Source organism: Nannospalax galili, unplaced genomic scaffold (genome assembly GCF_000622305.1).
Source record: "Nannospalax galili isolate Female #2095 unplaced genomic scaffold, S.galili_v1.0 scaffold1354, whole genome shotgun sequence".
Lineage (NCBI taxonomy): Eukaryota > Metazoa > Chordata > Mammalia > Rodentia > Spalacidae > Nannospalax > Nannospalax galili.
In genome coordinates this window covers 1,004,133-1,017,145 of record NW_008335784.1, presented here as the reverse complement: position 1 = coordinate 1,017,145, position 13,013 = coordinate 1,004,133, and the positions used below count along the sequence as shown (strand labels likewise).

The window sequence follows — 13,013 nt, the reverse complement described above, 5'->3', positions numbered from 1 at the left end:
AATCAATGTATCTCTAATTTCAACACTATTCCTCTGTGGCTAAAGCAACCAAACACAGTTGTTACTACATGCACAATTAGAGATGCTAACAAGGCTAATACAAATATGCATAAATGAGCAAATGTACACACACAGTAACGCCTGTCAATTAGCATTTCAAGTGTGTATGTACCCATAGAGATACATACACACATACAGCAAGTATCTTCATGATATTTTAACAGTTTAGAACAGTGTTTTAAAAGAGCATACAGAATTGCCTTACCGGTTATCTGGCTTTGTAATTAAATGCACTTCAAATCAAATGCACTTTAAATATTTTTTCTATTTTTATTTTGGCATAATACTGACTACCCACAACTCTAGAACTCAGTTTAGTGAATATTAATTAATAATCACTATAGTTATCAATATACATAGACTAGGAAAACGTCACTGCATTCATTCATTTTATTGATGGAGCATGAAGAAGCTACGAAATAAACTTTAATGAGTACTTATATTTAACAGTTAATAAAAGATTGGGTTTCCTTGGATTTCAATTTTTCTGTTTATCTGGATTTAAATTAATTTTTAGATAAATCAGTACATCTGAATATTTGGAACCATTTTTTTCCACGATTGTTTTGCAAACTGATTTTGTGCCTAAACCTGTCAAAACTAATTTGTGTATCCCAATGTCATGGCATAAAGTTTTACATACAATTCCACAAGAGCCAGTAACTCATAAGGACATGCCACAAATACCATACGTTACTATTTATGTTCTAGATACATACACAGTTACTTACATAGGCACACCCACATATACACAAGCCCTGCAAATGCACATAAACACCTACACACCTGTATAGATATATGGCCACAATAAAAAATTAATAGTTCAACAGTTAAAATATGTGGATTTATGTTTTAGGAATATTCTGTATTTTCATTCTCATTTATTAAGAAATGAGGCATTTAGACTTCATTGTTTTTAAGTGGAAACAAAAGCACGATTGTTTATGGATGTGTAGTGGATAAGGACAGATACCCCAGCTGCATAGCAGGGAACACAGGCAGGACACCGGTGCTGGCTCAGATGTTTTCAGAAAATGTGATCTGACTTGGAAATACTAAGATGAGCTAATATTTGTGTGCAGGGATGTATACAGATGGGTGGACCCGAAACTTCTTTAAAAAGTATGGCAGTACAGACCCGCAGGACGATGAATACGCCACAGGCTTTCAAAAGCATCGTCTTAGTTCACACTTCACATATTACTAGGTTTTTCACTTCTAAAATGCTGAAAGCAGGGGATGCTTGTAACATTCTTCTCTCTAGCTACATCTAAAAACACTGAGTGCAAAGGAAGAAGCCGCAAAAGGTCAACTACACCACAGTCTACAATGCATGTTAAGGCTTATCACCAGGAGAAAAGTGCATGGCTTTTGCTGAATGGAGTCCTCTCCTGCTCAGTATGTCATTTAAAAAAATTCAATGTCTAATTATGTAAAAAGAATTCTACAAGTAGGCAACTCTTAAGTGCCTATAAGTCACCAACTGGATTCTTCCAGTGAACTGAAAACTTCTGGTTTGCTGCTAACGAATTTTAAATTTTGCTTCTCCTTTAGTACAATACAGTTATTCCCTGCTTAGAGAGAGAGCTCAGAGTGTATAAATGGCATGCTATTTCAATCTTGAAGAGACTTTAGTTTCAAAAAGTAAATGATATATATTGCCCCTGAACAGTTCTTTAATAAAAGTCATATGTTCAGAAGATTAACTGCTGTGGAGTAGCATTTCCCTTGGAACTGCTTGAACGGAAAGTTGGCCATGGTATCTACCAGCAATTAGTACAAGTCCACTTTCTTCACGCCGTATCTAAACAAAGCCACGGGCTTTACATCAATCGTCAATATCTGCTACTTATCCAGAACAAATAGCATTTATCAGGCCTCTCTAAGCAGTAGTTGTCCAGAAGATTGACAGCACAGGGAAGCTGAACTTACTGGAATTTATTTTTGTTCTGGACCATCTGACCCCAGCAGACTTCAGTTAACTGTCCCACTGCTTTCTTTGCATTTTTGACAGTTTAGTCAAATACATACTAATCTTTTATAGACCCAACTGTATTAAGTAATGCATTTTACAAAGACATAACTAAAACAGACACCAGCCTAGGCAACCTCACAGATGTTTACTGTTTCAGCTACGACAAAGCAGCCTTTTGATCTCAGTAGGAGTCTCTGTTCATGTCTATTGGAAACAGTTTTAAAATCTGAAGTCTGGAACAGGTATGGTTATGAACTGTTCTTTCAAGGCGGAGGGGTTCAGTTTGCAGTTCTCAAATAACATGCCAAAGAAGTGCCTTTCTACCCACAGACAGGATAATGAGGCACCAATTATTATTTGGCTACATTTTCAAATGCTGTTAAGTTGCCTGGACTTTTTTTTTTTCTTTTTCTTTTGGTAGGAATATTTTATTCACTTGTCAATTGAGATGGTAACATAGGTAACTATAAACCAGATGGCAAAATTTGCTAGTTGAACAGTCTACCAAGGAGATAAATCAATATTATTTAAAAAGTGTATGACAACTGAATTCCTCTCCATCTTGAATTGAGCATTTAAAAATTGTTTTCAAGAAAAATTTGAAAGAAATTTCAAGTAAAAGCCTCCAAATGGCATCTTACATTTTAAATTTATCACCTACTGAGATATGTCAAGCCTGGAGAATATCAAACCATGCTTTGTAAGTCTTAAATTGTTAGTGTTTGAGCTAGTAAAAGTGAATGATCACAGGATATGATCTAAATACAATACACCATACACATTAATTTTTAACATTCAAATTTAAAAATAATCGTTTTATGTTTAAGCAAAGCTGACTATACTTTTTAAAATAGAAGACTAGAAGAGCAGAATTAGTAGGTTAATATATAACAGTAGGTTATAATCATGGACGAACTTGGTTTAACACAAAAGGAGTTTTGCATATGAAAATTTCCAAAGCAACAGCAAGAGCCATGATTTATCAAAATGGAGATTTGGATATTTGAGGAACAATTTACTTAGCACCATTTAACAGAATTTCAATCCTTAAACTGATTTTTTAAAAAGTACAGGCCCAATTTTTTAAGGTAAAAATTTACACATTTGAAAAATATATACTGTTGAAGGGAAGAGTTATATAATTAATACCAGTGCCAATGAAAGAGTTCCTCATGTTTCCATATAGCATAAACTATTTTGTTTTGTTTTGTGACAGGGTCTCCCTGTAGACTTAGCTGGCCTGGAACTTGCTATGCAGACCACACTGGCCTTGATCTCATAGAGATCCACCTGCCTCTACCTTCTAAGTGCTGGGATTAAAGGCATGCACTACCACTCTGGCTAGCTTAAGCTATTTTCTTTAAAAAGTATTTTATTTATTATTTTTATTTTTTGTGTATGAGTGAACTGCCTGCATGTAGGGAGGTGCACCTGTGCCGTGCAATGCCAGCAGACGTCAGAAGTAGGCATCAGAAGCCCTGGAACTGGAGTTTCAGATGGTTGTTAGCCACCATGTGGGTGCTGGAAATTGAACCCAGGTCCTCTGCGAGGGCAGCCAGTGCTCTTAACAGCTAAGCCATCTCTCCAACCCCAAGCCTTTTCTTTCTTTTTTTTTTCCTAAGACAACTTAGAAAAAAAAAAGTTCACTTGACAATAAAAACTAGGAAAGTTTTTACTGTCTAATGTTAGCCTTCAGGAGGTGTTTCCTACACATGAGGATTTTTTCCACCTCAGATATATTAACTCAGAAAATCTAGGGTTTTTCATTACTTTCAAAAAAATAACTAAATGATCAGCCATCCAAATTTTAAGAATGCAACTTTGAGAAAAAATGTCTGCTACTGTCATCTTAATCTGCTTTACAGTAAGTACAGAAAAATTGTATCTATGTATCTCCATAATGATTAAAAAGAAAAACAGCATTTATGGAAATTATGATTCTGAAAGACTGTATCATTAAGGTGATTCTTTTACTCAATATTGGGTCCATACAGGAAACTTATCTAGAACCAGATCTTAGTTATAAAACCTTCAGTGATTGAGTAATATTGTATTCAAATGCTCCTCAATCAAATCAAATGGAGGGTTTAAAAAAATCTTTCTTTCAAGGAAGAACATCATGAATAGAAAATGTCTGTATATTTACTTTTGTGCCATTTGATTATTTATCATTTCAAGGTATGCAAAACTCTTTTGTGTATTTTGCTGTTAGACACTTGCTTAGGAAATGTGAAACCTTCACCCCATCACAAACCATATACATTGCTCCATTGTGTCTTTTACACTGAGTCTCCTACTGAGTCCAAATCATCCGATGAGAGGGGGCGGTACAGGTCCTGTAAGATGAAGGGCGGGACAGATTCGTTTATTTGGCTTTCTTGGGTGCCCTGCTGCTCTGTTAGGAGCAGCTTGGAATGGGCATCCTTGGTTTCTAACATAATCAGAATTGTTAAAGTTACCAACTTTGGATAAGAGGAAAGAGAACAATGGATCAATCATCCGTATAGACAAAGTGATGATGATTTCATTTTACCGGCAAGAAAAAGCGTTCCTGAGCTGTCAGGAGCTTCTGCCTTTTTTTGTGTCCAGTTGAGTTATAACCCTTGCTGGCTGCCAAGACCAACTCTGTTATTCTGTGTCTAGGCGATTCTTCCGTGAACATTTTCTTCCCAGTCTGGGTAGAAGAGGAATGTGCTTACCTCATAAAATAATCTATCAGGGGCACCAGCTGGCATTTAGCATATTCTGGTTTCTGAGAAGCAATTCGAGTGTGCAATTGCACACAGCATAAACCCAACTAACACTGCCCTTTCAAAATTTTATGTTTGGATGACTGGAAGAATGCAGTGATCCCCATGCCCTCCCACCCCAGTTCTCCTTGCTAGTTCCAACTACTGAGTCGGCCCCTCTCCTTCCTCCTGCTTCTTGCCTCTACTACGGCTCCATGTTGGTAGCCAGGCAACCAGCTCAGATCCGCCGCTGAGTGTCTACAGTTGGCCTTTTTCCAGTTTTGTACCACCCACTCCTCACATATCTGACTGTTCAGATAATCTACAAAAGTCAGTGATGTGGGAGTACAGCGGGAGCTTCATTCAACCTACACAACACAACAAATTTCTTTCTGATGTGTTAAGAAAGGATACCAAAAAAAGTTCATGGATGAGAAGAAAGCCTCCAAATTTGTTTCTGAGCCAGACAGATGCTTCTAGACGGGCAACTTAAATAAATGTGTTTTGGATAAATAGGGAGTTACTTGGTACATTGTCTCAAATATGTTTATGAATAAAAAAATCTGATATGCAGACTTACATGGCATATGACTATTTTAAAATATCAAAAGAATATAAAAACATGAATATAGAACATGAAATTTTAAGGGACAAAAACAGTGTATTCAATCATAATTAACATAAGTAAAAATACATTTATAAAGAAGTCATATATCTCAATATTCCATTAAAAATTAGATTATGTTCCTATATCTTAGAGAGGTATATGAGTGTGCATGTACGTGTGTGTGTGTGTGTGTGTGTGTGTGTGTGTGTTGGGATGGGGGGGCTGCAACTCATTTTCTGGTTATGTTGCTAGGCAACGCAGAAGGAAAAAAATAGAAGTAGGTACCGTTTTCTAATTTGCAATAAAAAGAGTTAATTTATTCTTTAAAGTGTCTTCTTTTAGCACATGCCATCTTTCACTTATTTCAGTATTTCCTGCATAGGAGTATAGCCAACCATTTGAAAAGAATATTAACCAAATTTGAAACAGGATCAGAATCAGTTTTTAGGGATATTCTGGGCCCATTTTACCAGGGAGGGGTTATTTAATGCAGTTGTCTACACACAAAGATGAAAGCCCCTCTCACTAAAGCAGCTGGGAATGTTTCCATGGTCCATAGATGGAGGACATTCATAAATTTAAAGGCTTGAAAACAGAACCATCTTTGAATACATACAGCTAAATTCAAAAGCCTAGAAATGAAACATCGTTGAATACATCAGCATCCTGCTTACAACATGTGCTTAATAAATGTTTTCAGATGGTGATAAACCCTTTGTCTCCCTAAAATGAATGAGAGTTTTTTGGCCCTCTCAAGGATAGTGTTTATACTGGTAGCTTAAATGGCAAGACGAAAAAATAATTCTGTCAGAGAACCAGACTTCATAATCATTTCCCAAGTGCTAAAAGTGTTAATTATGTAAGTCAGTGACTACACAGCTGGATGGAAATTTTCTGCCTCAGTTGAACAAAAAATCTTAGTGAAGCAGAGAAGAAAAAGATGCAAATTCTAACCTCATTCCACTAATAAAGGAGTGAGTAAAGCTTTGTATCCCCAAGATGGAGGAGACCCCCACCGTAAACACCCAGGGAGACAAGCTCTTTTCTGTGGGAGGGCTTCTCAATCACTGTTAATTTAACCTCAACAACTAAACCCGAACTATACTAATAACTCCCGAGTGCTAGGTTAATGCATCAAAGGCTAATGAGGGATTTCTATGTTAGGTGTATTCTCTAAAGTGTGAATACACTCTAAGAGCCGGAATGCTTTCTGAAACAGGGCCCTTCCTGTGCTATGGGTCTTTATAGATTGGAACTCTGCTGGCTGATATTCACAAGTACACAATGGCCACAGCAGCTCTTCCTTCCCTGAAGTATAAGACTTAAAGATATTGAATGAATTTGGACAATTCTTCATTGCGTAGTTCATGAATGCTTCCTAAAATCATCCAAAAGAAAAAAAGACTTCTCTGAGATGATCCAGCCACTGAGTGGAAAAGCTGATGCCAAAATCCAGGCTTCAGAATCTAAAAAAGTTCAACCCAAAGTCAGAAGAATCAGTGGGGAAAGATAACCAAACCTGGCCTTTGGAGTAAGAGGTTCAAAGGAACTGAGGACTGACTGATGCCCCCTTGCCCCTCACTTAGAAATGACTGATGGTTCTGGCAGCCTAACATAGGTAGGAAACTGAAGAGAGAGGCTTCCATCTTTGATGAACTTACGTTTATGGAATTTAGAAGTGTTAATTTAAAAATGCATAACAAAGGAACTCAAATTCAAGCATTCTGGTATTTGAGTAGAAAAGCCTGCGAGAATCCCTGCTTATTAAAGTATTCAGTGAATACCATCATAAAAACTTCCTAAAGGTGTCCATTCCCTCCACCTCACTTCTGAAAGCAGGACCTTGAAGGGTCTTCTACTTTTCCTTTCCTTTTCCCCTTTCCCAATTCTCTTGTTCTTGCCAATTCTCTCTTGGTATTACTGGAGTGGACAAACAGTACAGGGTGTGAGCGGATATGAATAGTGGTTCTTCCATCCTGAATGAAGAGCTACACCTCACCCCTTTGCTTAGCATGGAGAACTTAACACTGTTTCCAGTAACTTTTTCACATTGGTCTTCATGCTCGGCGAATTTCTATTATTATACAAGAGGCTCAAAATAAATTCAAGGGAAATGTGTTCAATGTGGGCTTCATTCACAGAACCATGTATCCTGTGTACCCATCCTCTCTACCCCGTGGACTTGCAGCTGCCCTGGACTACTGGCCTGTGCCATAGAGCAATTCCCCACCAAGATTCTTTCCTCCATGGACAACACTTTGCCCTAAGAGGTTGATGATTACTGATGATATCTACTCCAACTCATTATTACTAAGGACACCTGCATATGTAATAAAGTACGTGTATGATAAATAAAAAAGAGGGTATTTAAAAGTAAAACAGTCAATGTATACTCTACTGAGAATTAAGACTGGACAAGCTGACAGCAGTGGAAGACCTGAGCTCTAGTGGACCCACAGGAATGGCACGTGACCCCTACTGGTCACCCTACTGCCTTAGCTTGGCTATTCTCTTGAGACAAGTGGCACATTTTGCTGGCACCTCTGCCACTCTGCACCAAAACTCAGACGGATCTTATATAGGTGTCTCGTTTGTGTCCTTACCCTCTGCTTCCGTAGGCTTCCTGGGCTGGTGGGTGATGGACTTGGCGACTTGCCCGAGCGTGGAGTGGAGAGCTGACTACCAGGGGTTCCATTAACTAGAATCAAAAATATCACACACAGAGAAAAATGGCATATTAAAGAATTTCAATGACAATTCATCTTAGAGAAATAGTCAGAGAAGGGATATCAGCTAAAACTTTGACACCCCATTATCTGTCTTGTGAAGAAAAGGGAGAATTGTCTTCAGAAATTCACTTTTCTGTTAATCTCGTGTTTAATGCAACAGCAAGTTACATAATAACCTTAAAGATGTGCTTTTCACAATTTTCCCAATGAACTTGTAAATGAGGGCTTTATTTGAGCCAACAGAGATTTTAGGAGTATGTTTAAGGTCTTGAGACGTTTTCAATGTCTTTTTATAGTTTAGTTGTCTGGCAGGAAAAAAAATGTTTGAACAGCTCACAAGTGTCAATTCCCAGTGACTTGATAATTTAATAACTCACTTCTAGACTTTGCTGCATTCTTTTATGTCCCGTCCATTCCCCAGCTTGATTCTGATGGACTTGCCCTGACTGAACAAGACAAGATAATTGGGCACATACGCTGAGAAACTCCTCACAATTTATCTTTTCTGCTATTGAACATAAAAGCTGCTAACAAGTTCAAATCACAGGAATTCTTTCTCTTCTTGTATATACCACTATCACTAAGCTAAGATGAAGCCACAAAACTCAAGCAATTCTTTTCTTTAACTGGTACCACCCCTGGAATGTATAATCCCACTGAAGACATGATTTTCTAGATATCTATGTACAGCTGCCTCTCTTTTGCTTATAGAATGCAACATTAGGATACCACAGTGAATGAAGCAGAATTAGGCAGGACACACACACACACACACACACACACACACACACACACACATTCTGGAGGGTGCATAAGAACACTTGCCACAGGGGAGAGCATCAGTGCATTCCACTCACCTTCTATGAGTTCTAGCATGGACACAGTCTTAGGTGTTTGACCTGACAATAGCAAGAGGCAAAATCTCTTCTCAGCACCAAACTCAGCACCCGCAGAAATGGGAAGCAGTTGGATTAGCTAGGGATGGCTAAGGCTGCTCCCGGAGCAGGCTGAATGAGATGCAGAATTCATCAGCAGATGTCTTTTCCTGCGTAAGGCTGACGTCTTCCCAGTGGCAGTGGGAGGTGCGGGTTCTGTCTTAGGCTACATCAAAGGTGTCAATTAAGCCTCATGCCAACGCAGAGCCACTGCAACCCCCACCAGACACACACTCACTCCTCATTCCGGAAGCTCCAGCCTGCTCAGTCCTTTGCACTGAATCATAATAAAGTACCTCTGGGGGCAAGCAACTCAGTGACTCATCTGAGAATCAAAATGACTATAACTCCTCCGAAGCCTGGCAAGTTGCAGGTAATAAGGACACTCTCACAAAACCTGGTGGCAAGGTACAATATTTATTGACTTTTTTTCATACACCACATTTTTATAAAAACTTAACAGCTTAGGAAAGTGAGACACTCCTTGGCTGCATCTGTCATCTACTCCAAAGTTCTCAAAAATGCCACATACCCCATGCTGCACTAATTTGTAGTTTTTCCTTTGAGATGTACTTAATGCCTTTCTTTTAAAGACTTTTCTGTTTGCTTATTGTTGTTTTTGCTCTATACAATGGCAGGCTGAGGGTGCTTTAGTTTCCTTGCATGCTACTGGATTGTCTTTGTTCAGTAATCATCGTGGTCATGTTTATGACTTATTCAACTTGACTTCCCAGTCAGTGGTCTCGAACAGAGGGGCTCAGAAATAGGTTAGGATTTCAGCACTGTGGTATAGGCAGACTCTACAACCAGCACTGGAAGAGATGCTGGCCCTGGTGATTGGCTGGGGGTACATTTTATTAAATTAATATCCAGATGCCCACTATGATTCTCCTTTACATCCTTATGTCATACTTAAAGGCTGTGTAGATTGATGAGGGAGGAGAAGGGTGGGAAGATAGCGGGTACAGGGGAGGGGAGGAGATGACCAAATAAGGAAGCAAATCCAGTATTAATATGGTTTTACTTCAAGGACTCTGATTTGTTGTTATTATTGTTGCTTTTCGGTTCTGGGGTTGAACTCAGAACTCAGGGTGACACAGATACCAGCAGAAACTCTACTGCTGAGCTTCACCCATGACTAGGGGAACTAAAGGAAGAAGAAAACAGTCATGGAAATAAGTATCTTGCTTTAAAAAGCAAAGCAAAACAAGAACTTTTATTTAGTAAGTATGTATGTATTATTACATGGACAGCTTACTTTCTACGCACCAGTCAATGCATTTAAACCTTGAATATACATTATTTCATTTAACTCACAATAATTCTAAGACATAGGCAGCATTTTTTCCTCATTTTACTGATAAGGGAATTGAGTCATAAAGATAATGAGAAATTTGAGAAACTAAAGCCAAAACCTCACTAAGCAATCTACAACCTGCTCTCCTGCTTTCCCTGGCCCTTCAGCACCAGACTTGCAGGCTACAGGGTAATTAGAGAACTATTCATTAGGATGAAGTGCTCTAAGAGGTGAGGTATGGGGTGCTGCTATTTGAATTCTAGTAACTAATCAAGTCAAGGTTGGCCTACAGCCTGTGGAGAAGGCAACAGATAATGTAGTCAACCACAGGAGGCTGAGGAGAGCACAGTGAAAGGCTCAGCTCTGTGAATAAGGGTGGGGGAATGGAAAGAGACTGTGGAGTATGTAGGAGTTCGTTTTTATCTAGAGGGCAATGAGAAGTTATTGCAAGATCTTAAGTAGAAGCCATGGGACCAGACCTGCATTTTAGAAAGCTCTCAAGAGCCTTGCCTCATCAAGAATGGATTAGAGGGGAACAATGCTGGGCACGAGGTGATCCCTTATGATACCGTTAAAGCAGAGTCAGCTAGATGGCTCAGCAGGTAAAGGTGCTTGCCACCAAGCCTGAAGACCTGAGTTCAATCCCCGGAACCAATATGGGTGAAGGAGTGAACTGAGTCTTTTGACCTGTATGGCACACATGTGCTAACACACACACACACACACACACACACACACACACACACACACACACAATGTAAAATAAATGTCAAAGGAGGGGAGAGAAAAGGACATATTTCAGGCTTCTATGGCCAGAGATGATGTAGTTCCTGGTCCAGAGTAGTGAGTGTAGTGCAGTGTGGGGTAAAGGAAAGTGGGGAGAGGAAAGAGGAGGGACGAGGTAAACAGAAATAGTTCAGAAAGATCTGAGAGATAAAATCTAAGGACTCTAGGGCTTGGTAATTAATTGTTTGAAGGCAAGTAAGGCTGAAGGGAGCAAGACTGGAAGGGTAACAGAGAGTTCGGACATGCTGAACTGATACATGCTACATGCTACGTGACAAGTCTGAAGTAAAGGCTGCTATGGATTTTCCTATTTCAGAAGAGGAAATGGCATTTAGGGCCATGACTTGCCTCCAAACAAGCAGCCAAAAGGCAGAGCTAGTGGTGGATTTCAGTTATGTCTTGCTCAAAAAGCCTTTTCTCTGGACTAGTCTCTCCTGGCACCTAGGGCATATCCAGAACGGTCATCCCACCTGCAGAGCTGGGGACACACTGGAGGCTCAGGCCCATCTCTTTTACTTAAAGTCATTGGCTCTGATCCTCTACTTCTATTTCTAACCCTCTGGAAAATAAAACTCAAGTGTTGGACAAATCATTTGTAGTTAAATGTTTTTGGACTCAAGCTGTCTGAACGTTGGGACCAGCCTGAATTATTCACGGGGGATTCTTTCTCTTGACCATCTTTGAAAGCATTAGCAGCTTAAATTGGTTCTTGACACCCAGAAGGCATTGTATACCTGGATTATTGCTGGAATAATAATTTTCTTTCATAAGTCACTTTGATATGTGAATTGAGATCACTTGTTTTTTTCTATTCTCTAACAGTCCCTGTGCCAATTATAAGGGCTTTGTTATTTATTTATTAGCCTAATTAAAATTGCAGTGTATAAATTGTAATATTTTTCCAGAGGCCCTTATTAAATAATTTTTTATCTTGAATGGAAAAAAATATCAACTTAATATGATTGCTAAATACTCAAGGAAGCCTAACAATTATTTCAAGCTGAATTCACTGAACCCTGAATTAGTAAGGAGCCCACAGAACCTCTCTGCCTTGTACACAGTTCTATGCTCGTGTCTGGGTTCAGTTTTCTTCAACCCTGTATCCCTTCTCCTGCCTGTTGCTTCTTGAATGGCGAGTGTTACTCCTCAGGATGGACAGAGCAGAGACCATGATAATCAACACAAACTGGACAGTTGGACATTAAAGAGCTGGGGGTAGAATATGAAAAAGGGAATACTAGAGGTAGAAAGGTTTAAATGAGGACAGCACTGGGATGGTAGGGCAGAGGAAAGGGTGGGAGGAGGCATATGCAACACTAAAGATGTATGAAAAAGCCATATGGAAACCTACTGTTTTATAAGCTTATTAAATGTAATTTTAATATATTCAAACAGAGAGAGCAAGGGGATAGGGTAGGGGTACAGTCCTCTGAGGAGCCACAGGTTGTTAAACAAAAATACTAGTGCCAGGTGTAAGATATCTATCTCCCTGTATGTTGTTGATAACAAAGTGCCATAGGCCTCCAAATAACATAGGCCATTGCCATTGCTCTTGGTTACCCACCAGAACTTGATGGTAAGACGCTATTGTTGACAACACCACACATTTTGGTCACAGGATACGGAGAAACTGAGCTGGAACTGAGCTGGATGCTCCTCCCAGTTGGCTAGCTTTCATAGTGCTAGAAGATACTATGCATGATGCTGGGAGGGAAAAGTCATCAACAGCTTACCAACCACAGCTATGAACCCTCCAAGCTACAGGCTAGCAGGCCTGGCAAGATGTGCCCAGGGGTACAATATAGGCATGAATATAATAGAGGCAACCAACCACTCTCTGTTGGAATTTTATCCCTGCTCCTCAGGTAGGAACTCAGGCCTGGTACTATAAACCT

General features: G+C 39.3%; 1 protein-coding gene across 7 annotated transcripts in view; it reads right to left on the bottom strand.

Annotated features, from left to right (window-relative positions):
* The window catches only part of Dclk1 (doublecortin like kinase 1), a 344,211-nt gene that overhangs the window by 71,620 nt on the left and 259,578 nt on the right, over positions 1-13,013 (bottom strand). For 2 of the 7 annotated variants that reach the window (XM_008830500.2, XM_008830499.2), the window contains exons 1-2: positions 8,958-9,329; positions 7,975-8,069 (exon numbers count right to left, since the gene is read on the bottom strand). In XM_008830500.2, the coding sequence (XP_008828722.1) occupies positions 7,975-8,069; positions 8,958-8,976 (114 nt within the window). In that variant the 5' untranslated portion in view covers positions 8,977-9,329. Of the gene's footprint in view, positions 1-3,596; positions 4,372-7,974; positions 8,070-8,957; positions 9,330-13,013 lie in introns of those variants that run through there. The other 5 variants (XM_008830498.2, XM_008830497.3, XM_008830502.3 and 2 more) reach the window with 4 other exon arrangements.